The sequence below is a fragment of the Malaclemys terrapin genome, chromosome 6 (assembly GCF_027887155.1).
Source record: "Malaclemys terrapin pileata isolate rMalTer1 chromosome 6, rMalTer1.hap1, whole genome shotgun sequence".
In the NCBI taxonomy this organism is placed as follows: domain Eukaryota; kingdom Metazoa; phylum Chordata; order Testudines; family Emydidae; genus Malaclemys; species Malaclemys terrapin.
The window spans coordinates 133627237-133654933 of NC_071510.1; the positions used below are offsets into that span (position 1 = coordinate 133627237).

The 27697-nt window shown below is 57.5% G+C and overlaps 2 protein-coding genes across 4 annotated transcripts; both read left to right on the top strand.

Annotated features, from left to right (window-relative positions):
• The first annotated feature begins 1531 nt into the window (after nt 1-1531).
• On the top strand, nt 1532-19788 carry LOC128839632 (avidin-like). Of its 3 annotated transcripts, none has more exons than XM_054032787.1 (4): nt 1532-1643; nt 2917-3124; nt 4946-5066; nt 19661-19788. In XM_054032787.1, exons 1-4 carry the CDS (start codon nt 1572-1574, stop codon nt 19698-19700), a joined length of 441 nt encoding a protein of 146 aa, XP_053888762.1. In that variant the 5' UTR covers nt 1532-1571; the 3' UTR covers nt 19701-19788. The 3 variants fall into 3 exon arrangements, with proteins under 3 accessions (XP_053888762.1, XP_053888763.1, XP_053888764.1); XM_054032788.1 differs by lacking the exon at nt 19661-19788 and adding an exon at nt 12753-13408; XM_054032789.1 differs by lacking the exon at nt 19661-19788 and adding an exon at nt 5886-6886.
• An 875-nt stretch (nt 19789-20663) lies between these two features.
• Nucleotides 20664-27339, top strand: LOC128839631 (avidin-like). Its single transcript, XM_054032786.1, has 4 exons — nt 20664-20961; nt 24116-24329; nt 25940-26060; nt 27225-27339. Exons 1-4 carry the CDS (start codon nt 20791-20793, stop codon nt 27325-27327), a joined length of 609 nt encoding a protein of 202 aa, XP_053888761.1. The 5' UTR covers nt 20664-20790; the 3' UTR covers nt 27328-27339.
• Nucleotides 27340-27697: the final 358 nt, after the last annotated feature.

Consider the following 27697-nt stretch of genomic DNA (forward strand, 5'->3'; position numbering starts at 1 on the left):
CTTCTGGCAAACAGAGGCTCAGGACACCCTCCCTGCCCATCCTGACTTTGACTTATAATGACTTAAAATCTATCTTTATAGTTAATAAATCTATTTGTTTATTCTACCCGAAGCAGTGCGTTTGGTAGGAAGTGTGTCAGAGGTTCCCCTTGGGATAACAAGCCTGGTGCATATCAATTTCTTTGTTAAATTGACAAATTCATATAACCTTGTAGTGTCCAGAGGGCATAACTGGGCACTGCAAGACGGAGGTTCCTAGGGTTGTGTCTGGGACTGGAGACATTGGCTAGTGTCATTCGCTTACAAGTAGCTGGGAGCAGCTCACATGCCAGAGGCTGTGTGTGAATAGCCCCGGAGTGGAGGTTCTCACAGCAGAGCAGGGTAAGTCTGGCTCCCAGAGTCAAGCACTGGAGTGACCGAGCAGATCACCGGTTCAGATAACACCAGAGGGGAACGTCACACATACTTAGTAAATCATAACTTTTCCACTGATACCTTACATGGCATCTCCTATAAGATTCATTACAATTTTGTAATATTGGTATCAAGAATATTATAAATGGTCGCCCATATTCCATAAAGCATCACCCTTCAGACAGCCTCTCCCCACAGCACTTTCTCTGAGGAGCCCGCGGATCCCACCCTCCATGGGTCCCCTCCTTCCCCCTGCAGGACACGGCCTCCTGTGCGTCTCCAGCTCTGCCCCGTAGGCGTTTCTGCCCCTTAGCTCGGCCCCACCCCTACCCCACCTCTGCCCCAGCTCTGTCCCCACAGCGCTTGGCACGGCTTTGTCCTGCTCTCACCCTCTCATGCTGCTGCGGCGGCTGCCCACGTGCTGTCTCCTCTCTCGCCCCGGTACTGAGGGTGCCTAGTTGCCGTCCTGATTCCCCATCCACGAGCCACTCTTCCAGGCCCTGGTATTTAGCGTTGTGTCACTGGCAGCCTGTGCCGTCGCAGGGTGTAATTCACAGTCGTGTGTGTTCACAAAAACCACCCGGAAATGGGCCCGTTTCCCTGCGCTGCGCTGCGCTGAGCCATGCTGCTGTTCGTACACGTTCCCAGAGCCCCCCAAGCAGCTCTTGGTTCCCAGGGGGCCGTTACTGCCGCCTTCGTCAGTCAATTCTCGCACTGCAACAGCCGCAGAACCTCTGGACTCCAGCGTTACATCTGGGCCTCAGAGCCCAGCGGGGAGCAAACCTGATGAGCCTCTGCACCAAAGTGCTCTCAGCCAGGCCTGGGCCTGGTTCCATCGCTTCACACGGACTCAACAGCCGCTCCTGGCATCAGGGTACCCAGAGAGCGACAGTCCTGGACTCGCGTTCGGTAGGAAGTTGCACATCACTGCCCGGGTCACACAGCCCTTTTCACTTTCTCTTTCTCTTCCTGGGAAATTAACCTTAAGCAAATAAAATATCGATTTGTGTAAACAGCTGGTCAGCAAGAAACCAGTGCAGGTGTCAGCCCCGCCTGTGTTAAGGGCTATAAATAGTGCCCGGAGTGGGAGCTCTAGACACCAGTCCCTGGAAGGAGACTCACCTGGCACCTGCGGGCAGCCTCCACTTGCAGTAACAATGGGGAAAACAGGCTTCTCTCTGGTCCTCGCCTTGGCTCTTGTGACCCTCAGCACCTCTTCACAGGAAAAGGTACTGGGCAGGGTGAGGGGCCGAGGGGGCTGGGTGAGGGGCCGAGGGGGCTGGGTGAGCGCTCTGGGGTGTCTCAGGCTGGGCAGGGAGCACTGAGAGACTGAGGGGAGCGATGGGCGATGGATCAGACACTGCAATGACCGTGGGGAGGTGAGGGCAGGGTGGGGCCTTTTCCCACGCCAGGATTATGCTCTCAAGGGAATGTCTGTCTTTCTGTCTGTCACAGCAACATGCGGGCTGAGCCCCGCACACCCCACTCAGCCCAGGCAGGTTATTTCCTTGTGGTGAGAATTCTCGTGCCCGACAATAAACGCCCTGAGACGGTGGCAGGGCGAAGCCAGGGAGCCCCACCGGTGCCTGAGGCACAAGCTCACAAAGCTCTAGCCACCCGCGGGCACCTGGACCGTCTCCCTGAGGGAGCAGCCAAGCAGGACACTCAGTGCAACGGGCGGGAAGCAGCAGGCTCACTTTTCAGAGCTCTGCGTTATCCCAGCCAGCAGAGTTAAAACAAGACTGAGCAAGTCCCTAAAATCTGAAACCCCTTTTCTCCTTCGAGAGCTCCCGGGTCTCAGCTCCCAGCTCGCGGGGCCTGTCTGCCTGAGCCGCCGGGGGCTAGAGCCGGGCAGATTTCACTGCTGCTTTGCCTGGGAATTCGCCTTCTCGGAACAGAAATGTCCCAGGCCAGAGTCACTATGGAGACTGGCCTTTCTGAGCAGACTTGGCAGGGGCAGCTCGGCTGCGGATCCATCCCCGGGCCGCGGGGGTACGACCGGGCAGACGGCACCCAGAGCACCCCCGGGCGGTGCCAGAGACAGCACATCCCTGATGATTCGCTGCTGCACTTGTCCTGTCCTCGTGCCCAGCAGTCCCAGTGCAGACCTGCTCCGGGGAACTGGGAGAGGGGCCAGCGGCAGGGAACCTGCCACCTCTCTAGGGCCCGTTGGGGCCCTGCTGCTCCGGGGGGACAGACAGCTGCTGTCTCCCCTGCCTCCGAGACACTCCCCTCGTTGTGTGTGGGGAGGGGAAGGTGGGATGGGGAGGGGGACCGGGTGCTGTGGTTGGGAGGGTTTTATTTCTGCTTTTCACTTCGAAGTTGCAGCACGAGACAATCACAGATAGAAATGGGGGGGCGGTTTCCCTCCGTCGCCAGGAGTCAGAGCACAGACCCCCTTTGTCACTGGTCGTCTTCTGCTCTCGGGGTCACGGCCTCAGCCGGGCGTCTGACCCGCCTGACCCCCCCACGCCCTCCCTGCTGACCCCCCCCCCCTTTCAGTGCATCCTGTCTGGAACCTGGCGGAACGAGCTGGGCTCTAACATGACCATCTCTGCCGTGAACGAGGCCGGGCAGTTCTCTGGGTTGTACCACACAGACGTGTCAACCACAGGAAAGCAGATCCTCGTGTCGCCCATGAAAGGATCCCAGCAGGTCGACAACCAGGAGCAGCCGATCTTCGGGTTCACTGTCACGTGGCTGGTCTCAGGTATGTGGCCCAACGGCTTCGGGGACCGGCGCAGGGGGGGCGGTTGCAGGGAGAGGAACTCGGTGCTCAATGGATAGGCTGAAATCCCCCCAGCTCCACCTGGGGCAGTGCCCGGCTCCCCCCCCACATGCCCTCTCCTCTCCCCTGGCTGCCTCCTCCTCCCATTCCTTGCCCTGCCTGTCTCAGGTCGCCCCTTCGGCCTGGCACTACCTCTGTCCATGTGCCCAGCAGCCTCCCTCCCCTGCTGAAACCCTCTCTCCCCTCCCCCTCCGGGCAGGCCTCTGGAAGAGCTGTGAGACATTGGGAACAAAGGACAGGGACTGCCCGCCCCTGCCCTTCCTCTGCCCTGACCCCTGCCACGGCGCCTCAGTCCTTTGCCTCCTGCAATAGCTGCTGCCAATTCGCTACTCTCACAAGAGACACCGGAGACTGTTCTGAGTAGCCGGGAACGCGTCACGTAGCTTGGAGCTGAGAACTGTCCAGCTCGGTGCTGCCGGCTGCCGACCCAGCCCCTGGCCAGCAACCCGCTGTGGGTGATCCGGCTCATCACGGAGCAGGATCCTCCCCCGCCCTCCCCCGACACTGAGTAACTTTGGTTCCTGTGCCAAAGTCGCTGCCGTCGTCACACCTCTCTGGGCGGGGAACAGCTGTTTGCCCTGGGACACTTCCGTCCCGGTGGGGCACGTTTTGGCAAAGTGGTTGCATTTGCCACGTTGTCGACATTCTTGCCCATATGCAGGACGGCTCCTTACAGCGAGGCCACGGCCACATTGAGAACAACTCTTAGCTTCTGTCTACACTACACAGTATTGAGCAACACGGCCGTGTCGCTAAAAGTCGGGCAGTGTAAACGCTGTTTGTGCCGACAAAAGTGCCGACAAAATGCTTCCACCCCCTACAAGTGGGGTTCACGTTGTCGAGAGGAGAGTTCTGTCCATGGTGTCAGAGCCTGTCAGAGACGTTAATGATCTCACTGCACCCCGGCAGGAGGACAATGGCCTTACCCCAGCGACGGGGGGGAAACTGAGGCACAGAGATTAAGGCCAAAATTTACAGAACTCCCCAGGAATTGGGGTGCCTCAGCGGCTGGGTGCCTAGCATAGGACACACAGGGCCTGGTTGGTTAGACGTCCTGAGCACCTGCAGCTCCCACTAACCATGTGCAGCTGTGAGCGCCCAGCACGTCGGCACACCAGGCCTGGCCACGTGATCTGAGGTGCTCAGCTATCTCCCTGGGGCCCAACCTCCAAACTGATTGTGACAATATTGGAACAATCAAGTAAATGCACCGTCGCATCTCCCCCCAAATCCTCTGACACCCGGACGGGTCTGTCTAGCTGGGTCTGCAGCCGCACGGACTCTTTCCAGGAAGTGTCCACTGTCGCCCTAGCATGATCTCAGCTCCAGCAAAGGGAGCCCAACTGCCGGCTCCCTGTGAGTCTGACCCATGCAGCGGTGAAACCCCCGGGGCTGGTGTGCACCAGGCGCTTCCCTGGAAATGGTCCCCGTAGCCAAGACCTGTGAGGTCAGAGTTCCTGGGGTCCATCCTGGGCACTGCCAGTGACTCACTGGGGCCTTGGTCGGTCACTTCCCTTCCGTACGAGATCACTGTCCAGCCCCACCTCCCAGGCTGGGCGTGGTGCCTGGGACGTGCTTGTGAGAGAGACGTGCAGGAGCGTGAGATCATCACACGACTGGCACTCAGAGCACTCCCTCTCCCTCCCTACGCTCGTGGGCACCGTCCGGGGACACCGGGGCTCTGGGGGTCTCGGGCCGAGTGTCGCTGACGTTCGCTCTAACTCCTGTTCGATTTCCTGGCAGACTCAACAACCGTCTTCGTGGGCCAGTGCTTCGTGGATGATCAGGGGAAGGAAACTCTGCAGACCATGTGGCTGCTGCGAGAGAAGGTCAAATCTGCAGAGGATAACTGGAAAGCAACCACGTGAGTGACTGGGAATCCTCATTCCCCGGGGAGCAGAGAGGTCTCTGGTGGTCTGGGCTCCCCGTCCCAGCCTGTGTGGAGGAGACTCAGGTGATGGGGCGGGGAACAGTCCTGTGGCCAGAGGAGACAGGCACTGGTCTGCAGTGGGGCAGCAGCGCGTCTTCCCCAGACGCTCCTGCACTGGGCACTGGGAGCTTCACCCTGCCAGGGAGGAGAAGGAGAGAACACAGGGACAGGACCATCAGAAAAGCCCCAGAAGTCCTAGGCCTCCTGTAGCGTTTGGCCGAGAGGCCGTGAATTGTGTCTGTCAGCGACGGAGCACAGCACGCACTGGGAACAGGAGCAAGGCCTCTGCACGGGGAGCGGCTTCAGCACCAAAACTGTCCCCAAGCCAGGCCCCGGAACAGGCTGTGAGTCTCGCAGAATCCTGGACATGTAGGGCTGGAAGGGACCTCGAGAGGCCACCTGCTCCGTCCTGCCAGGCTGCGGCAGGACCACGTACACTAGAGCGTCCCAGACAGGGCGTGTCCCACCTGTTTGCTCGAGACCTCCAGGGATGGGCACTGCACACGCTGCTTGGTAGCCTGTTGCAGTACTGTCTGATCGGTAGAGAGCTTTTCCTAAGAGCTAACCTAACTCCCCTTGCTGCAGAGGGAGCCCATTGCTTCACGTCCCAGCTTCAGCCGACGTGGAGAACAACTGATCCCCAGCCTCTTCTAACAGCCCTTAACATATCTGAGACCTGGGATCAGTTTCCCCCTAAGTTTTCTTGTCTCAAAACTAAACATGCCCACTTTTTTTTTTTACTTTTCCTCACAGATCAGGTTTTCTAAACCTTTGATCGTTTGTTGCTCTCCTCTGGACTCTCTCCACATTGTCCACAACTTTCCTAAAGTGCAGCACCCACAACTGGCCCAGTCCTCCAGCTGAGGCCTCCCCAGCACTGAGGAGAGCGGGACAATCACCTCCCGTGTCATACATGCCACGCTCCTGTTAACACAGCCCTCCGTTCTATCAGCCTTTTCCCCAGCTGCATCACGCTGTGGGCTCATGTTCAGTTTGTGCTCCAGTACGCCGCCAGCTCGCTTTCAGCAGTGCGATCTCCTAGCCAGATAATCCCCACTTTGCAGCTGTGCATAGGATTTTTTGCTCCTGGCTGAAGTACTTTGCACTTGTCTTCTTTGAATTTCATCCGGGTGAACTCAGCCCAATTGTCCAATTTCTCAAGGTCGCTCTGGATTCTAATCCTGCCCCCCAAGTGCTCCCAGCCCCTCCCAGCCTGGTGTCACCCCCACATTGTGTAAGCCCACTCGCCAAGCCATTGTTCAAGTCATTAAGAGAAACATTGATTAGCTCCAGTCTCAGGGTGCCCACAGCCACGCTGCCTCCCTGGGCTGGCGGCTGGGTGCCCCTGTGAGGTAGCGCCTGTAGGAATTGCCTGCCAGCCCCTTACCTGCCCCTGCATGGCGCTGCTGGGACCCCCGTGAGATGGAGCCTGGAGAAGGGGATGTGACGGAGCAGGGAGCAGGGCAGATTTGACCTGGGAATGTTGCAGGGGGGTTGCAGTGGGGATGTGGGACTTCCCTTGAAGGAAGCTACCTGAGCTGTAACCTGAGCCAGGAACGGGGGTGGGGAGAATTAACACCTTCTGCCCGGGAGACTGAACAAAGGAGAGGAGCAGCGGGAGGAGCTGGGAGTTTTAGTTTCAGTTGGGGCTGGGTGGTGCAACGCAGGGAACCCCAAGCTGGGGTCTAAGCTCCCTGAACCTCCCAGAGGGACCTAATTGAGGGGGTCTGGTCGTACCTACACGCTCTGCTTGAGACTGTGTTCCTCTCCTTAAATAAACCTTCTGCTTTACTGGCTGGCTGAGAGTCGCAGTGAATCTCGGGAAGAGGGGTGCAGGGCCCTAACTCCCCCACAATCCGCAACAACTGGTGGCAGAGGTGGGATCTACTGCACCCCGTGGACGGCGCTTCCTGCAGTAAGTGACTGGGGAGCAGTAAAACGAAGGGGGATTGACGGGGACCAGGCGTGCTGAAGAGTGAGAGAGAGACGGTTATTACCCCTGGGAGTGTGTGACCAGCGAGAAGGACTTTTGCAGTAACAGGGTCCCCCGGGGGGATCGCAGCGAGTGGTCCCAGGGGCGGAAGAGTCTGCAGCTCGACCCTGGCAGAGAGGTGGTGACCTCGAGAAGGGCTGGCACACTAGGGGTCCCCCTGGGAACTGTGGGGAGCTGTGAGCACACAGGCCGGTGAGTGGCCAGCAGGAAGATGTATGCCAAGCGGCTTAAGAGCGACCTGGTGGAGCTGTGCAAGCAGAGGCGGCTGCGCATTGGGAGTCTCACCAAAGAACAGCTCATTGCCCAGCTGGAGGCGGAAGATCGCGCGAATGAACTGATCCCTGTGTCTCAGGGAAGCAGCCTGGCAAATGCAGCGCAGGCATCAGTGTCTGTCCCAGCTGGGAGTGGTCAGCCGGCTGCTGAGGGCTTCCCGAGACCCCTCCTTCCTATGCCTAGGGGAAGGGTGGGGAGGAGCCCAGCAAATACCGAAGGCGCCGTGACCCCCCCGGCCAGCAGGGGGTCCCCCCGGCGAAGCTCGCCGGCCAGCAGAGGATCCTCCCGGCGGCGTTCGGCATCCGGGGAGCGGAATTGGCTGGAATGGGAGAAAGAGCTAAAACTGAGGGAGCTGGAGGATCGTGAACAACAGAGACAGCATGAACGGGAGGAGAAAGAGAGACAGCATCAGCGTGAAGAGAGACAGCGTCAGCATGAACGGGAGGAGAATGAGAGACAGCGTCAGCATGAAGAGAGACAGAGACAGGAGAATGAGAGACAGCGTCAGCATGACCTGGAACTGGCGAGATTGAAGGGCAGCGAACCCCCGGCTGCGGTGAGTGAGGGGGGACCCAGGACTGCACGGAGCTTTGATAAGTGCATCATGGCCCCATACAAGGAGGGGGAGGACATGGATGACTTCCTGGAGGCCTTTGAGACGGCCTGCGAGCTGCACCGGGTGGATCCCGCGGACAGACTCCGGGTCCTTACCCCCTTACTGGACCCCAAATCCGTGGCATTGTACCGCCAACTGGGAGAGGCAGAGAAAGGGGACTACGAACTATTCAAAAAGGCCCTGCTACGAGAGTTTGGGCTGACTCCTGAGATGTACCGGGAAAGGTTCCGGAGTCAAGATAAAACCCCTGAGATCTCATATCTGCAACTAGCCGTCCGCATGGAAAGATACGCCAGCAAGTGGGCTGGTGGGGCCCAGACGAAGGAGGACCTGATTAAACTGCTGGTACTGGAGCAACTGTATGAGCGGTGCCCATCCGACCTGAGGCTGTGGTTGGTGGACAGAAAGCCAGAGAACCCGCGACACGCCGGGCAGCTGGCTGATGAGTTTGTAAAGAGCCGGTCAGGGGGTGGCAGGGAGGAGCCCCAAAGGAACAGGCCCGCCGCGATGCAGAGAGAGAGTCACCCTGGGACCTCCCAAAGGGGGAATATGGGGAATCCCCTCCCACGGGGAAGGCCCAGCATCAGGGACAACCGACCGGCTCGAGGGGACCCACGGGACCTGAGCTGCTATTACTGCGGCCGAAGAGGCCACGTTCGGGCCCAGTGCCCCAAGCTCAAGGACAGACTGAGCAGACCGAACCCGCACCGGGTTAACTTGGTAGAGGCCCAGACGGACGAGGGGCAGGCTTCCCACGCAAGAGGGGCTGGCAGCTTATCAACTGCTCAAGAGAGAGAAGGGCCCCCGGCCAGCTTCTCTGGGGGGCCAGATGCTCCGGATTCAAAGTTCTCCGTTTACAGGGTTGGCGCGGGGCTGTCCCTGCGGAGCGAGTGCCTTGTTCCCCTGGAGGTGGATGGGAAGAAAGTTTATGGATACTGGGACACGGGCGCAGAGGTGACACTGGCCCGGCCCGAGGTGGTGGCCCCAGATCGGGTGGTGCCCAACACCTTCCTGACCCTGACCGGGGTGGGCGGGACCCCATTCAAGGTTCCCGTAGCGAGGGTACACCTGAAATGGGGGGCCAAGGAGGGCCCCAAGGACGTGGGAGTGCACCACCATTTGCCCACTGAGGTGTTGATGGGGGGGGACCTAGAGGACTGGCCAAGCAGCCCCCAGACCGCCTTAGTCGTGACCCGTAGCCAGAGCCGGCGAGGGGCACTACGCCCGGACCCTGGGAAGGATGTCCCACCGGAGGCACCGAACCCTTCCCGGGTGGGGAGGGAACACCCAAGGACAGGCCGCGGGGTGGCTGGGGCTTCCGACCCAGCCGACGAGAGGGAGCAGGTCCCCATCCCTTCCCCAGCCGCCGAGTTCCAGGCCGAATTGCAGAAGGACCCCTCCCTGCGGAAGCTAAGGGGCCTGGCTGACCTCAGTGTGGTACAGACCATGAGGAGAGGATGCAAGGAGAGGTTCCTGTGGGAGAAGGGGTTCCTGTACCGAGAGTGGGCTCCCCCAGGGGAAGTGGAGTCGTGGGGGATCAGGAGGCAGCTGGTGGTTCCCCAGAAGTTTCGCCACAAGCTACTGTACCTGGCCCATGACATCCCTCTCGCAGGGCACCAGGGGATCCGGCGCACCAGGCAGAGGCTGCTACAGAACTTTTACTGGCCCGGGGTCTTCACCAACGTCCGGCAGTACTGCCGATCCTGTGACCCCTGCCAGAGGGTGGGGAAGGCCCGGGACAAGGGGAAGGCAGCATTGAGACCTTTGCCCATCATAGAGGAGCCTTTCCAGAAGGTGGCCATGGACATAGTGGGACCTCTCAGCAAGACGACCCGGTCTGGGAAGAAATACATCCTGGTGGTGGTAGATTTCGCCACCCGCTACCCCGAGGCAGTGCCCTTATCGTCCATTGAAGCAGACACTGTCCAACTTCATGTCGGCCCTACTCCGGTGCTTGTGGGAGAGATGTGGGGTCCGGCACAACTGGGCCTCAGCATATCACCCCCAATCCAACGGGCTGGTGGAAAGGTTCAATGGGAGGCTAAAAATGATGCTGAAAACATTTATGAATCAGCACCCGCAGGACTGGGACAAGTACTTACCTCACCTGCTGTTTGCGTACAGGGAGGTACCCCAGGAGTCTACCGGGTTTTCGCCTTTCGAACTGCTATATGGAAGGCGGGTAAGGGGGCCCCTGGACCTGATGAGAGACGAATGGGAGGGGAAGGCCACTCCTGACGGAGAGTCGGTGGTGGAGTATGTCCTGACCTTCCGGGAACGACTTGCCGAGCTCATGGGCCTGGCCAGGGAGAATCTGGCCAGGGCCCAGAGGAAGCAGAAGGTCTGGTATGACCGCACAGCACGGGCCCGCGCCTTCGCCACTGGGGATCAGGTGATGGTCCTCATCCCCATGAGGAAAAACAAACTCCAGGCCGCCTGGGAAGGGCCCTTCAAGGTTGTCAAGCAACTAAACGAGGTAAACTATGTGGTGGAGCTGTCGAACCGGGCACACCACCACCGGGTGTACCATGTGAATATGATGAAGCCATATTATGACAGGGGGAATATGGTGTTGGCCGTGTGTGGACAGTGGGAGGGGCAGGGAGATGACCCTTTAGTAGATCTATTCCCTGGGACAAGAGTTGGCTTCCCCCTGGAAGCAATTCCCCTCTCTGATCGGCTAACCCCTGCCCAGCGAGCTGAGATCGGAGGGGTGCTGCATCTGTACCAGCAGCTGTTTTCCAACCAGCCTGGACGCACTAATCTGACTGTCCACCGGGTGCAGACAGGATCGCACCCGCCTATAAAATGCTCCCCCTTCCGAGCCACAGGGAAAACTGCTCAGGACCTGGAAAGAGAGGTCAATGACATGCTGGCTTTGGGGGTGATCCAGCCGTCTTCCAGCCCTTGGGCCTCGCCGGTGGTGCTGGTCCCCAAAAAGGACGGGTCGATCCGGTTCTGTGTGGACTATCGGAAGCTCAATGCCATCACTGTGGCCGATGCCTACCCCATGCCCAGGCCGGACGAGCTCCTAGACAAGCTGGGAGGTGCTCGGTACCTTACCACCATGGATCTTACAAAGGGCTATTGGCAAGTGCCGCTGGATGCAGATGCCAGGCTGAAATCGGCCTTTGTCACCCCTCTGGGGCTCTATGAGTTCCTGACCCTGCCCTTCGGCCTCAAGGGAGCGCCGGCCACCTTCCAGCGCCTGGTGGATCAGCTACTGAGGGGGATGGAGAGTTTTGCCGTGGCGTATATCGATGACATCTGTGTCTTTAGCCAGACCTGGGAGGACCACATATCCCAGGTTAGACAAGTGCTGGACCGACTCCAGAAGGCTGGGCTGACCGTAAAACCGGAGAAGTGCAAGGTGGGGATGGCTGAGGTATCCTACCTAGGCCACCGGGTGGGAAGCGGCTGCCTAAAGCCGGAACCAGCCAAAGTGGAGGTGATCAGAGACTGGCCCGCTCCTCAAACCAAAAAGCAGGTCCAAGCCTTTATTGGGATGGCAGGATACTATCGGAGGTTCGTGCCCCACTTTAGCGCCATAGCCGCCCCCATCACTGAGCTGTGCAAGAAGGGGAAGCCAGACAAAGTGGTCTGGACCGAGGAGTGCCAGGAGGCTCTCCGGGCGCTGAAGGAGGCTCTGGTCAGTGGCCCGGTTCTGGCAAACCCAGACTTTGACAAGCCCTTTATGGTGTTCACCGACGCCTCAGACACAGGACTGGGGGCGGTGTTAATGCAGGAGGATGAAAAGGGGGAGAGACACCCCATCGTGTACCTGAGCAAGAAGTTGCTATCCCGGGAGCAGAACTACGCGGCCATCGAGAAGGAATGCCTGGCCATGGTGTGGGCCCTCAAGAAACTAGAGCCATATCTCTTTGGGCGTCACTTCACCGTGCACACCGACCACTCTCCCCTGACCTGGCTGCACCAGATGAAAGGAGCCAACGCCAAGCTCCTGAGATGGAGCCTGCTCCTGCAGGATTATGACATGGACGTGGTCCATGTGAAGGGACGTGACAACCTGATAGCGGACGCGTTGTCCCGGAGAGGGAGCCCTGAACTTCCCCAGGTCACTGGTCAGAGTGACCCCGCTCAGTTCAGTCTCGAAGGGGGGAGAGATGTGACGGAGCAGGGAGCAGGGCAGATTTGACCTGGGAATGTTGCAGGGGGGTTGCAGTGGGGATGTGGGACTTCCCTTGAAGGAAGCTACCTGAGCTGTAACCTGAGCCAGGAACGGGGGTGGGGAGAATTAACACCTTCTGCCCGGGAGACTGAACAAAGGAGAGGAGCAGCGGGAGGAGCTGGGAGTTTTAGTTTCAGTTGGGGCTGGGTGGTGCAACGCAGGGAACCCCAAGCTGGGGTCTAAGCTCCCTGAACCTCCCAGAGGGACCTAATTGAGGGGGTCTGGTCGTACCTACACGCTCTGCTTGAGACTGTGTTCCTGTCCTTAAATAAACCTTCTGCTTTACTGGCTGGCTGAGAGTCGCAGTGAATCTCGGGAAGAGGGGTGCAGGGCCCTAACTCCCCCACAATCCGCAACAGGGGCGTTCCCCAGACAGCGGTGCTCAGCACCCAGGCCGGGCGCCCTGGGGATGGGGTGTCCCTCTTTGGGCTTCTCTCCTCAGGCTCATGCACCTTCTGCCCCTGCCTCCTTCCCCCCTCTAGTGTATGGGGCAGCGCCGAGCGCAGGCCCCTGCTGGGCCAGTAACCACAGCTCTGCGCTTCCCCGCAGGGTCGGCACAAACGTTTTCACCCGGATCAAGTGATGGAACGTGGGCAAAGCCGTGAGGAGCGACGGTGTCCGGTGACCCAGCAGCACCGTGACCCCACTCTGCAGCCCCAGGGCTCCTGCCTCCCCCACCCCCCACCCCCGCGTCCGGAATTGTTCTGGGCTCTCTCGAGAGTGTCTCACCCGGTGTCAGGGCTGTTTGCTGGGCTGCAGAGGCATTGTCTCTGTCTCCATCTCCCCTCGCTCTCCGGTTACCACCCGAGAATCGCTGCCTGTGGCCCCGACGCTGCAGTTTAGTTCCTTTCCCAGTAAAGCTCTAGCATGGTAAGCAAATGAGTCTCTGATGTTTTTATCGCTCTTGGCCCTGGGGGTGAAGCTGTTGCTGAGATGTGATTCCCACCTGCCCTCTCTGGACTCCCTGGGAGGTGCCGGATTCTCTCCCATGAGCCGGGCCCTTCCTGGGACGCCCCTTGGCAGGTTCATCCCCCTGGCTCACTCCTTTGCTCACTGCCCGTCGCTCTGGTGGCTCTAGCCAGGGTCTGTGGGTGCAGCTGCCCCCACACGTACCCTGCCCAGTTGCGCACAACCGCACATGCTGTCACGGAGTTTGGGGGACTCAGGCCCCTGTACCCCGGGCTTCCTGTGATTCACCGTGACTCTCAGCCAGCCAGTAAAGCGGAAGGTTTATTGGATAACAGGAACAGTCTACAGCAGAGCTTGTAGATACATCCAGGACCCCTCAATCAAGTCCTCTTGGGGAGTGCAGGGAGCTTAGACCCCAGCTTGGGGTTCCCTGCGTTGCACCTCCCAGCCCAAAACTGAAAACTCCAAAATCCCTCCAGCAGCTCTCTCCCCTCCCCTCTGCTCCTCCTCTCCTTTGTTCCGTCTCCCGGGCAGAAGGTGTCACCTCTCCCACCCCCCTCCTGGCTCAGGTTACAGCTCAGGTAACTCAATGTAACTCCCAGGCTCCATTCCCAGGTCAAATCCGCCCTGCTCCCTGCTCCGTCACAGATGCGCCTGACATGGCTGAGACAGAGCACAGCCAGCACCCGGAGCCTGGAGACAGCAGGGAGGCACAAGGATTTCAGGGGGTGGGGGACAAGGCAGCCTGTTCCTGCCTGCCTGGCAGGGGGCTGCCCACTCCGTGCTCACAGTCAGGCACAGCTGGGTGAGGGAGTCTGGTTACAAGAGGAAGAGAGAGGAGAGGAGAGGGGCTCCTACTGTCTTCTGGGAGCACCTGTCTGATGGGGAGGATGCTGCTGAGTGTCCTAATTACACGTCTGCCGAGCTGAGCCGAGCCAGCTCTAGAATGGTGAATGATGCAGAGTGTGGGGGCTGGAGAGGTCACAGCTGTAAGCAGGGTGTGAGTGAACCAGCCCCTGACATCCAGGGGGAGCTGGGGGGAAAGACTCCAGGAGCAGACCATGTTTGCATAGACGCACCCACTCGGCCTAGGTGTGCGGCAGACAGATGATTCCATGGGAAAATTGGAAAGAGTCCAGCGGAGCGCAACACACAGACACGTTACAGTCAGTTCCAAGCAGCCCGGTGAGCCGGTCCCTCTGGTCGGGGATTTTTATTCCTTTCCCCCAGAGCTCAAAGTGGGGTGGGACGCGGGTTTTTGCACATCCCCTCTCATGGGGTTGGGGGGAGCGAAAACAAAGTCCCCTCTCCAATGATGTTCTCCAGCGGTTCATCTGGTGTCTACGGCCTCCTGCTGTTGGGCGGGGGTGACAGCCCTTGTGGTTCACTGGTATGTCCCACTGGGTAACGCTCCTCTCCTGACGGGGGGTTTCCAGGGCCAGAGCAAACACTTCTCTAGTTACAGAGCAAACCCTTCCCTGTTCCCTATAGCATGGGGTGCAGCTATTACCAGGGAGATCAGTGCCGGCAGCAACTCGCACGCAGTTCATAAAGGCCAACCAGCACCACACTGTAGTTAGTCACTGGCTGCGTGGGTGTCTCTCTGTGTGCTGTCCCCACTCTGCGCACAGAGCTGACACCGCAGACCTCGATCGAACCGCCCAATGAGACCACAAGACGTGGTTTGTGGCGAAGGCACCCGGCTGGGTTTACTGCCAACAAAGCACGGTATTAGTGCCCTATGCATCTACAGGTACACTTAACCCATGTTCGCCCGGGACAATGCACCAGGTCAGTGAATGGCAGGACTTTCCATTCCCCTCTCGGCTGGCCAAAGACACCCCCTCTGAGACCCCTTTTTATACACCGATACAAACAAGTTACGTATTGCCCCTGTGACGTGGTTAGCTACCACCCTTTGCCTTGTACATTTTGGTTCGATCAAAACCTCTCTATCCACCCCCCTGTCATGCTGACCTTAGCTTTAGGAGAAGTCAGCCGGTCCCTGTTATCTCTGGGGAAGGTGTTTGTACGCACGGGGCATCAGGGTGTTCTGGTACCACCCTTCTGGAATGTGTTTGCGTGAGTGTCCTGTGCCTAGCACTGCTCAGGAATGTGTGTTTGCAACGCCAGCCCTGCCCTTGCCAGGTTCTGTGAGCTTGCTCGCAGGCAGGGCCTGACTCCTGCTCACAACCTGACTGTTGCTAACTTTGCTTCACATTAGCAGGGCCTTACTAGCACCTTAGTTCAGGCCTCATACCCGGCCTCTTCTACCAGGCCTCATGTCTCCGGCTCTCGCTTTCCACTACACACATCTCTATAAATCTAATTCCTATTTTAACAGCGCTAACACACAGGCGGGACAGACAGGTTTCCAGCTCTTCATTTGTCAGAGCTCAGTGAGGCCTAGGCAGGAGCTGGCACCTGGTCTGCCAGAATCACAATGCGCCTGCCGTGTGTGTGTGTGTGTGTGTGTTTGTGTGTGTTGTGACAGACCCAGACCAGTGGGGTACAGGAGTCTGGTAGAAGGCAAATATACTGGTCACTGGATGTACAATTTTCTGTTCCCTGAGTGACCAGAGCAGGGGCTGCCCTAGAGCAATCGGGAACCTGCTAGAACCAATTAAGACAGGCAAGCTAATTAAGACACCTGGAGCCAATTAAGAACTTCCTAGAATCAATGATGGTAGGCAGGCTAATCAGGACACCTGGTTTAAAAAGGACCTCCCATCAGTTAGTGGGGGGCACATAAGGAGGGAGTCGGAAGCTGCTGGAGGACTGAAGAGTACAAGTGTGATCAGGCTTCAGAAGGAAGATCCTGCAGTGAGGTTGAAGAAGGTGCTGGAGGAGGCCATTGGGGAAGTAGCCCAGGGAATTGTTGCTGTCACACAGTTGATACAGGGAACATTGTAGACAGCTGCTATCCACAGGGCCCTGGGCTGGAACCCGGTGTAGAGGGTGGTCCCGGGTTCCCCCCAACTCCTGATTGGACACAGGAAGAGTTGACCTGGTCTGTGATGAAACACCAGAAGGGAAGGTCTAAATTGGAATGGGATCTGGCCTGTCCCTGACCCACTAGGTGGGACACACAGACTGTGGGGATTGTTCTCCATTTCCCCCATGCTGGCCAGTGATGGGGTGAGCTGAGTGGATGGCAGGTTTGAGCCACTAGCAAAAGTGGCCAAACTGAGGGCTGCTGTGAATCTCTGAGGCAAGCAAATCTGCCGATAAGTGCAGGACCCACCAAGGCAGAGAAGGAACTTTGTTACTGGGGGGGGGGGTTGCTGCATTGCCGCATTGCCGCATTGCCATACTTTGAGAGACAACCTCGCCTTTCCAGACTACTGTATTACTAACATCAACATCTCCCTAACGTCAGGTGCTGGCTGGACTTGCTTAGTACAATCGGTATTTTCAGGTACCCGAATGGTCCAAACATTTGGGTGAAAATTGGTAAAAACCGAATCCTCATTTGTAGACCTGGGAATGTTTCGGTAGCCGCCGAAGGGCCTTGGGCAGGGCAGAGCTGGCTTTGGGGGATGGTGGTGAGGTAGCGTGGGCTGAAGCAGCAGAGACTAGCCGCCTAGCAGAGGGATTCCAGTGCTGGTCTCTGGAGCAAGCAAAGCGAAATCCTCTCAGCAGGGTCAGGAGGCAGAGCTCCGGCGCAGCCCAGAGAGCACTGGCCTGCCGGCCTCTTTGGCCTCCCCAAGACAGCGCAGCTTGCTGTGAGCGTGGCACTGGGCCGAGGGCGATGCTTGGACACGATTGCCCCTCCCCACTGGCAGAGGAGGTCTGAGGCTGGGGCTATCGCACCCTGGGTGAGTGGGGGAGGAGGGAGTCTTACCTAATAGTGTTACTGTATTTGCTGGTTTTCCCAGGTTTATTCTGTGGGTCCTGCCCTCCCCCGACACACGTTTGTCCCCTGATACAGTTCTCTTTGCTTTAAGCCCTGGGACTTGGGGCTTGCGGATGGGGAAGTACGGCCTGCCAAGGGCACCCACGTGGTGCAGATAGTTTCTTGGCAGGGTTCGAGCTGATGTTATTTCAGTCTTTAAAAGGAGCCCCTAGAAAACTGAACCTGGCCCTAGTAGCTGCCAGCAACACTTGTCAGAAGGGCTACAGGGCATGGCTGGGCCATTGCTGTGCTGGTGGGAACCGGCCCAAACGCCCTGCTCAAAGGGTTACAGGGAAGTCTCGCCTTGTGGGCTGCTAGGACCGTAGCTCTGCAAACGCACACGAGGAAGTTCTTGAGATGCAAAGAAGATTTCAATGGTGCTGCTGTGTGGTGCCCTCCCCGGCAAACGGTGAAACGCCAGGCACGGGATCCTGCCTTTCAGAGAGATTTTAGCTAAAAAGAAAAAGGCAACAGGAAGCCAGACAGAGGCTGACTTGCTATTTATCTGGCGTTCTAAGTACGTTGCTAACAGCAAGTAAAATACAATAGAACCTCAGCGTTATGAACACCTCGGGGATGGAGGTTGCACGTAACTCTGAAATGTTCATAACTCGGGACAAAACGTTCTAGTGCTTTCAAAAGTTGATAACTGAACAGTGACTTAATACAGCTTCGAAACTTTCCTAGGTAGAAGAAAAATGCTGCATTTAACCATCTGCATGTAAATGACAGAAGCACAGAAACAGTTTCCTTCCCTTGTCAAATCTTTGTTTTTCACTTCCCCTTCATTTTTTTAGAAGTTTACGTTTAACACGATGCTGTACCGGGGCCCCCTGAGGTTCCCAGCTGCCGCAGGCGGAGGGCCCCTCCAGAGCTCCCAGCTGTTGCGGGGGGCGGGGGGTCCACTGGAGCTCTGAGCCACCAAGGGTGCCAGGAATCCTTCAAAGCTCCTGGCCATAGCAGTTGGAGGGGGTACCCCGGAGCGCCAAGCTGGAGGACCCTGCAGCTCCGAGACCCCCTAGGTGGTGAGAACTCATAGAAGTTCCCACAGCTGCCCAACCTCTGCAGGGGGCATGGGGACCCCACACCTGGGCTCCCCACTTTGTCAGGGGTATTTTTAATAAAAGTCAGGAACAGGTCACGGGCTTTTGTTATTTTTTTCTTTATTGCCTATGACTTTTACTAAAAATACCCGTGACAAAATCTTAGTCTTAGTTATAATTATGTGTGATATACCTGCAGCTCCAACCCGTACTGTGTTTCTAGGTGGCACCCTGTCACGGACTCACAGATCGTGCCCACTCTTGGCCCCGTGCGGTCCGTGGGGGGTGCCCCTTTCAGTGAGACAGCCCTTCTCGGGGGTCCACTCTCTCTCGGGGACAGGTCCCTCCACCTCCTGGAGCCGCACCTCTCTGAGCCTCAGCACGTCTGTCTCTGTCGTGGGCCCCCTCAGGGAGTCCCCTCGCTCTGGACCCCTTTGGCCTCCACCCCCGAAGGGGACGATGCCACCCCCCGCCCTGTTCTCCAGACCGGAGTGACTCTCAGCCAGCATAAAACAGGAGGGTTTATTGAGCATTGAAACAGCACAGGAAACTCTCAGGGCCTCAGGCAGGGCCGGTGCTACCATTAAGGCGAACTAGGCGGTTACCTAGGGCGCCAAGATTTGGGGGTGCCAAAAAGCAGTGCCCCCAATTTCCCCCCCACAGCAGCTCCCCCACCTCCCCGGCCAAGGGAGGGGGGTGGAGAGCTGCTGTGGGGGGGGCCTTCAGGGAGGGGAGAAGCTGCCGCGGGGGGGGGCGGGCACCTCAGGATGGGGAGGGGAGCTGCCGCAGGGCTGGCGGGGGGTGGGGGCGCAAGGTGGAAGTTTTGCCTAGGGCATGAAACTTCCTTGCACTGGCCCTGCCCTCAGGCCTGGCCTCCCTTCGCACAGCCCATCCAAGTCTCTCCCTGCATCCAGGTGGGCTCTGCCTGCTCCCTCTCTCCAGCCCCAAGCCCCCCTGCTTCCCAGCTCGGCATCTCATATCACCGGCCCCAAGCCCCACCTCTGTCCATTGCCTTCTCTCCAGGTAAACGGGGTCGCCTCGGCCTCCTGTCCTCTGGCTGGAACCAGCTGGTCAGGTCACCGGGGTCCTCTCTCTGCAACCCATTGTCCTCCCACTGGCCAGAACCAGCTGCTGGGTCTCCGGGTCATCAGGTCACCAGTTGCTGGGGTGTCCCTCCTCCAGACCATCAGCTGAGGTCCCAAGTTCCCTCTCCGGTCCTCTGTAACAACAAACTCCCTCTCCCCTCACCTTGTTAAACCAGTAACACCCAGGGAAACTGAATCCCACCCCCTCTGCATGCAAACCATTGGAAAACAAGGAAAAAACAAGAAAATCCCCCACTTGGTCACAGCCCCCCAGACAGATTGGCATCAGCACTACCCAGCCTGCTTGACGGCCCATCAAGGGCAATGAGCAGCATAACAATCCCATTGAGAGACGCCAGGGGCTACGCCTGAGTCAGTAGGACCCGTAGGGACATGCCTATGGACAGGGACTCCAGGAGCTTTTCCATGCCCATGTGCTGGGGGCTTGTGTTGGGACAGAGGATGTACAAGCCATGTGGCAAAGGATATAAAAAGGCAGCTGCAGCTTCTCCATTTTGTCTTCAGTCCTGCTTCCCACCTCTGGAGTCACGTCTCTACAAACTGACGCTTTGAAAAAAGGTCTGAATGACCCGTCCAAGCTTTGGTTGTGTTCCAGAGGGACTCTACCAGCCAGCAAACTCACCAATGCTGCCAAGAACGGACTCTGAAGTCACATGTAGGTATCTGATTGCTTTGACCATTTAACAACTCTCTTCTCGTTCTTTTCTTTCCTTTTATAATAAACCTTTAGTTATCGATCCTAAAGGATTGGCTGGCAGCGTGATATTTTGGGTAAGATCCACACTAGTATTGACCTGGGAATGTGGCTGGCCCTTTGGGGATTACAAGGACATTTTGTATCGTGAATAGAGTTTTAAATAACTTCTCACTGTACTGGGCCTAGGTGCTGATTGGGAGGCAGAGGCTGGGATGCAATAAAGGGGGCTGGGTGATTTCTGTGTTTGGCTTCTTGATAACGAGTGTGGTGGGGATCAGGAGCAGAGTTGTGACTGGATGGTGAGTCGAACTTCAGTGTTACTCACCGGTTTGGGGAGAATCGGCTCTGCTTTTGCAGCCTGCCCTGGCTTTGGCAGTGTCAGTGAGGGCTGCCCCAGGCTCCTTGGGTCACAGGAGCACTCTCAGGAATTGGGCTCCCAGCAGAAAGCACCAAGGGGACCTCACTTTTTGGACGGCCAGTGGAAAGAGATGCATGTTCAGACGCGTTTGATACTGTGTGGGGCTGGTGACAGAAACCTTCTATCCCAGGAGCCACTGTAGGAGTTATCCCAGCCTGGGCGTGCCAGCAAACCCGGGGAGGCCTCTGGCCCGTCAGCACCTTAACGCTCAATGAGCAACACTTCAGCTTACCTCTCCCACCGGCTGCTGCCCTGGCTAAGGTGCCTTCACGTGGTCCTCTCGCTCCGCCTCTCCCGTGTGCTGGGATCTATCTATAGCTGGTCACTGAACGCACTCCTCACATCGCTGCCCAGGTCACACGTCCCTTCTTTTCATGTTGTCTTGCTGGCCCTGCCAGCGGCTTGGGCTGCAGATTGAATGTCAGTGAGACATGAACAAAATAACCGAGGTGCCCGCTCACTTCTGGGAACTGCCAGCAAGGAGAGAACCAACGCAGCTCAGGTTGCAGCCCCGGCCCTATGCGAGGGGATATAAAGACGGGGCCTGACTGGCGGCCCCAGACTAAGTGCCGGGGAGACTCAGTTGGCTTCTGCAGGCGGCTTCTACTCCAAGAGATGATGGGGAAAATCGCCTTCTCCCTGATCTTCACCCTGGCTCTGGTGACCCTCAGCACCTCTTCAGAGAGAAAGGTATGGGGCAGACTGGGCAGGGAGAGGGGCCGAGGGGACTGGGTGCTGGCTCTGGGACGGGGCAGGGCGAGGGGCCAAGGGGGCTGGGCGCTGGCTCTGGGCTGTCTCAGGCTGGGGCAGGGCGAGGGGCCGAGGGGGCCAGGCGCTCGCTCTGGGGTGTCTCAGGCCGGGGCAGGGAGAGGGGCCGAGGGGCTGGGCGCTGGCTCTGGGGTGTCTGGGGCAGGGTGAGGGGCTGAGGGGGCCGGGCGCTGGCACTGGGATGTCTCGGGCCGGGGCAGAGCGAGGGGCTGAGGGGGTTGTTTCAGTGATAGTTTCTGCAGCAGGGGCCAGAAGTTAAAATATGGGCTGGATGAATGGACTATAAGGTGGATAGAAAGCTGGCTAGATCGTCGGGCTCAACGGGTAGTGATCAATGGCTCCATGTCTAGTTGGCAGCCTGTTTCAAGCGGAGTGCCCCAGGGGTCGGTCCTGGGGCCGGTTTTGTTCAATATCTTCATTAATGATCTGGAGGATGGTGTGGACTGCACTCTCAGCAAGTTTGCAGATGACACTAAACTGGGAGGAGTGGTAGATACGCTGGAGGGTAGGGATAGGATACAGAGGGACCTAGACAAATTAGAGGATTGGGCCAAAAAAAACCTGATGAGGTTCAACAAGGACAAGTGCAGAGTCCTGCACTTAGGACGGAAGAATCCCATGCACTGCTACAGACTAGGGACCGAATGGCTAGGTAGCAGTTCTGCAGAAAAGGACCTAGGGGTCACAGTGGACGAGAAGCTGGATATGAGTCAACAGTGTGCTCTTGTTGCCAAGAAGGCTAACGGCATTATGGGCTGTATAAGTAGGGGCATTGCCAGCAGATCGAGGGACGTGATCATTCCCCTCTAGTCGACATTGGTGAGGCCTCATCTGGAGTCCTGTGTCCAGTTTTGGGCCCCACACTGTTGTACTTAAAGTACTGCACAGGATCTTTTCAGGGGGAATAAGACAAAACGCCACATTTATTAGTAATACATGTATTCATTAACACTGTATCATATGCATATAATATATTACACTTACACTCACACACACACACACAAACACACTCCGTCTTGTTGTTACCAATTAGTTGCTCCCCTTAACTGCACTGGCCAGGTGAGTTAGATGGGGGAGGGAGTGGAGCCGGGCTTCTGCCGATCCGGATCGATGCTCCCATGTTGACAAGACGAGACCCGGGGTCCTCTGCAAGACACCTCACTTTTATAGCAGCTTCCCTCTCATGCAAATCTATACCAGATTTAAACTCTGTGTCTGTGTCCATTGGTCCTTTGTGCTGCTTTCTTTTGAGTGTTGTCCCAATGCTGCAAAGAGGGTGTTTCCAAAAGAAGGTGCTCGCTTCTAACCCCTGAGGCCGTCGGTATGTCTGCTTGTCTTTAATGAGCCCACTTGACAGGTTTTATTGTCCTTGGGTCTGGCTCCCAGCCCCTCTCCAACAGTAGAGGCTGTCTGGAGGTGCTGCCTTCCATGCCTTGCTCATCCACACCTCATTCAGTCAACAGGGCAATTGATTAAGAGTGGGGGTGGGGAGAGCTCTTGTTTTACTGCTAGCAAAAAGAATTTTTCTTCTATCTTATTTTATCCTTAGGGGCTATAATATTATACCAAGGGCAATGCAAAGTTTCTAAATGAGGCTTTGATACAAAGTTCCATGAAAACAGAGGTCACACTTGGGTAGACCCACCACAAGGTTATATGAAGAGGCACAATGTAAAGTGATATGAAAATTATCAGAGATTTATCTACAACACCACAAGAAGGATGTGGAAAAATTGGAAAGAGTCCAGAGAAGGGCAACAAAAATGATTAGGGGGCTGGAGCACATGACTTATGAGGAGAGGCTGAGGGAACTGGGATTGTTTAGTCTCCAGAAGAGAAGAATGAGGGGGGATTTGATAGCTGCTTTCAACTACCTGAAAGGGGGTTCCAAAGAGGACGGAGCTAGGCTGTTCTCAGTGGTGGCAGATGACAGAACAAGGAGCAATGGTCTCAAGTTGCAGTGGGGGAGGTCTAGGTTGGATATTAGGAAACACTATTTCACTAGGAGGGTGGTGAAGCACTGGAATGGGTTCCCTAGGGAGGTGGTGGAGTCTCCTTCCTCGGAGGTTTTTAAGGCCCGGCTTGACAATGCCCTGGCTGGGATGATTTAGTTGGGAATTGACAGGACAAAATCCACAATATCTTTTTTAAAGCCCTCTGTTCTGGGGCCTGACTTGGGCATGTTTAGAGTAGGGGAGACCAGCGGAGCAGGGTCCAGTCTGTAACAGGCTGCCATGAAGAGGAAGTGCCCAGCTGCTATCCCTGTCCACTGAGGGGGGGCAGGAGGGGTTCAGCTCAGTTTGCACCAAGGGAGATTTAAGTTCGATACTCAGAGAAACTTTCCAGCCATCAGGGCGTTAAGCACTGGGGCAGGTTCCCAGGGGAGGCGGCGCAATCCCTGTCACTGGAGGGTTTTAAGAGCAGGTTAAATAAGTCCCTCTCAGAGATGGTCTAGGTACAACGTAGGCCTGCAGCAGCACGGGGCTGGACCAGATGGTCTCTCCAGGTCCCGTCCAGCTCCACATTCACGGGGTCGGATTCACGTTCTGAACTGGTGGTGTTGGCTATTCTCTGCTCCACGCTGTGTCAGGTCGGACTCCAGCTGCTCATGTCTGGGCTCGGCAGTGCCCGTCCCTGACCTGGGGGCGGGAAGCTGCATAGTGCAGGCTGCTCCAGTGTGGGAGCGAGCACGAGGAATGCAGTGCTTGGGTTCCAGTAAAAGCACACGCTGACCATGGCAGGACGCAGGGGAATCTGCAAAGCCATCCCTCTGTGCGCTGGGACCCTGCCTAGAGGGTTCTTTGCTGGCCAAGCCAGGAGCTCACTAATCTTCCATCAGAAATTATGGCCACTAGAAACGCAACCTCCACGCCCACAAAGAACAGGGCCAGAGGCTCTTCTCGTGACCAGCTGGTCCCCGGGGATCTCAGGAACCAGAGCACAGCCGAGGCACTTGGGTTTTTGATTTCCTAGTTTGCAGGGTCTCTTTTGCGTTCGGGGCTCTTGGGGTCACAGCCTCAGCTAAGTGTCTGACCGTGCAGCGTTGGGCGTGTGACCTCGTCTGTTCCCCTTTCAGTGTGACCTGTCCGGACTGTGGCGGAACGAGCTGGGCTCGCTGATGGAAATAAATAAAGTTAACGATGCAGGAGAATTCTCCGGCAAGTACCTCACAGCTGTGACGGCCACCAGCAACTGTATCCACAGCTCGCCCCTGAAGGGAGCCCAGCATGACAGGACACAGAGGAGCCAGCCGACCTTCGGCTTCACTGTGAACTGGGAGAAGTTCTCAAGTACGTACCACGTGCTGCTATGGGGCCGAGGGGGGAGGGGGGATTACTGTCAGCATGAATGGGGGGCGCCAGGGGCACCTGGAGGATTATTTTGGTTTGTTGGCGTGCCGGAAATGGTTGTGGGAAATATGTGACTCAGTGCAGTAATTGTGTACAATACTGGGAGGTTAAAGTGAATTGTGTATGGCACCAGCAAGCCCGTTACTGGCTACTGTCCGTTTCTGCTGTCCGCCTTTCAAAGGGATATTGCAGCCTTGGAAAGGGGTCAGAAAACAGCTAGCAGGATGGTTCGAGCTCTGGGAAACCAGCTGCCTGGGGAGAAACCAGAGCAGCGCAATCTATTGAGTTGATATAAGAGAAGGTTATGGGGGTGTCTGATCATGGCCTATGGGTGTGCACAGCGGTTATAATTTGAGTCACCCCAAACTCACCTCCTAGCCACCCACACACGTGTCTAGCTTACGTAACGAGGTGCCCTCAATCCCTGATAGCTACCCCGTTGGGGGTGGGGGAGTGGGGGTTGAAGCCTGGGTGATGCTGAGGCTCCAGCTAGTAATGCAGGGGGACGGGGGTGCAACAGCTCCTGTTACAACAACTCATCAGCAGCTAATTCAATCGTTCTGCTAATCCAGCCGCTCGTGTAACTCCAGTGCGGCCGCTCTCACGACAGCTCGGCTCGTGCTGTAACAGAGGGGTACTCACGTCAGCTAGCGCAGTGACGATAAACCCTGCAAGAACCTGCCTGTGGAGAGCTTCCTGACAGCCGATGACTCTTTAATCTAGCAGACAAAGGTGTCTGGAAACTGAACCCAGACGTATCCAAATTAGAAATGAAGTGGAACTTTTTACCGGTGCAGGTGATTAGCCAATGGGACAGATGAGCTGGGCACGTGGTGGATCCGCCATTGCTTGGAATCTTTAAGTCAAGACAGAGTCTGTTTCCAAAAGCTCCCTCTGGCTTGACCAGCCGTGGCGGGCTGGACGCTGAGATACCTGGGGGAGGTCCCAGGGCTGGGTTACGCGGGACGTCGGATTGCGGCTGATCACAGGGAGGACGATGACGTGATCAAATAACCAGGGGCGGAAGATATCAGCTGCACTTTGTATGGGCTGCCGTGGGGCGCGGGTGGGTTGGGGAGGCCAGAGGAGCCTGCGCACAGCTGAGCGGGTCGAACCAGGGCCCAAAGGAGCCCTGCCCCTGCCCCTGGCGCATGGACAGAAAAGCGCAGATCTGGTGATGGTGAGGAGGAAGCCAGCAGACTTTGGAAATGGCCTCGGCACGTTGGGCCTGGGAGACGGCGGAGTCCAAGTGTCCCCCAGCCTGCAGGCCTCTCCTCGCCCCTTCCCAACCCTGCCCCGTCTCATGTAGCCACCCAGAAAATGGAGTCATTGTGCTGCTCCGCCGTCTTCCCCAGCACCGGCCCAAGCGCGTCAGCGGGGAGAGATGCTGTGGAGGCAGAGAGGGGCTCTTTGTATGCCTGTGGCAAGGGAGTCGTGTCATCGCCACAGCGTGCCCTCTCCCTCCACCCTGAGCTCTGGGCCCGGTGTCTGCGGGACGCAGAGCGTGTGGCACTGTCTCTCCCTCTGACTTCTGTCCGGTTCCCTCGCAGACTCAACAACCGTCTTCGTAGGCCAGTGCTTCGTTGGTGATAAAGGGAAGGAAACTCTGAAGACCATGTGGCTGCTGCGTGAGGAGGTCGGATCCCCTGGAGACGGCTGGAGAGCAACCAGGTAGGTGACTGGGCACGGGAGCGAAGGTGCCACCTGCAGAACTGGGGCTGCAGGGCCTGGCCCTGTCTCTGCTCGGCGCTGTGCCAAGGGCTGGGATCCTGACCCGGCTCTGAGCCTGTGCGGGATGAGCTGGTGAAGGGCAGGGTGGGGCTCTCAGCCCCAAATCCCAAACCCTTGTGTCCCCCTCCCCATATCTGGCTGGAGGAGGTGGTGTGAACATGAATGAAGGTTTATTCCTCAAATGTGCTGAGTTCCCTGGGCCCTGCCACACCCCAGGGCTGTGTGTGATCCCTGGGGGGTCAGGCCGGGGCCAGGGCCATGTCCTCCCACAGCTCTTCTCCGAGAACTCGCTAATGGGTGAGCAGCCCACCGGGGGTGTGGGCATCTTGTGGGGGGGGCATCCCCTGGGGGCCGAGTCAGCGGCCAGGGAAAAGCACAAAGGGTGGCCTCATTGATCCACCCAGGAGGGGATGGCTGGATGAGCAGCCCCCAGAGCCCCTACCCACCCCCGGGTGCTGCTGGGTGGCTCTGAGGCCAGGCCAGTGCGGGGTGCCCACAGCCACACTGCCTCCCTGGGCTGGCGGCTGGGTGCCCCCGTGAGATGGAGCTTGGAGGAGGGGCATTCCCCAGACAGCGGTGCTCAGCACCCAGGCCAGGCGCCCTGGGGATGGGGTGTCCCTCTCTGGGCTTCTTTCCTCAGCCTGACGCACTCTTAAAGGGCCCTTCAGTGTAACAGCAAAACTATAACTAGAGCCAGTGGCTGGAAGTTGAAATTAAGCAAATTCAAATTAGAAATAATCACAAGTTTGAAACAGTGAGGGTACCACTGGAAACGCGTAGCAAGAGCCGCGGTGGATTCTCCATCACGGGCAGCTTTTAAATCAAGATGGGATGTTTGTCTAAAAGATTTGTTCTCCTTCAGTCCCTGCTTCTGGACTTGACGCAGGATTTAATTCAGGGCAGTTCTCGGCCCTGTGCCGGGCAGGGGGTCGGACCGGTCCTGGGGCCCTGTGCCGGGCAGGGGGTCGGACTAGATGATCACGCTGGTCCCTTCTGGCCTTGGAATTTATGAATCACTTGGTGCTCCTGCCTCTCCTTGTATGGGGCAGCCCCGAGCGCAGGCCCGTGCTAGGCCAGTAACACCAGCTCTCTGCTTCCCTGCAGGGTCGGCGCAAACATTTTCACCCGGAAACGAAATCTAGAGCCAGGGAAAATCATTCAGCAGCAGTCTCCACTCTGTGATACTCCAGCTCCAACAGCACAGTGAACACGCCCTCCAGCCCCACGGCTCCTGTGCCCACCTGGTCTGGAATTGTCCTGGCCTCTCTCGGGAGCGTCTCACCCAGCGGTTTGCTGAGCTGCAGTGGCCGTCTGTCTCCATCTCCCCCTCGCTCTCTGGTTACCCCCCAGAATCGCTGCCCGCGCCCCCAACGCTGCAGTTTAGTTCACTTCTCAGCAATGCTCCAGCGCTGAAGGCAAATGAGTCTCTTGTGGTTTTATCGCTCTTGGCTTTTGTGACGCCTACCTGCCCCTCTCTGACTTCCCTGGATGGTCCTGAAATCTCTCCCGTTAGCTGGGGTCTTTCCGGGACACTCCTGGCAGCTTTATTGCCCCCGGTTCACTCCTTTCCTCGCTCT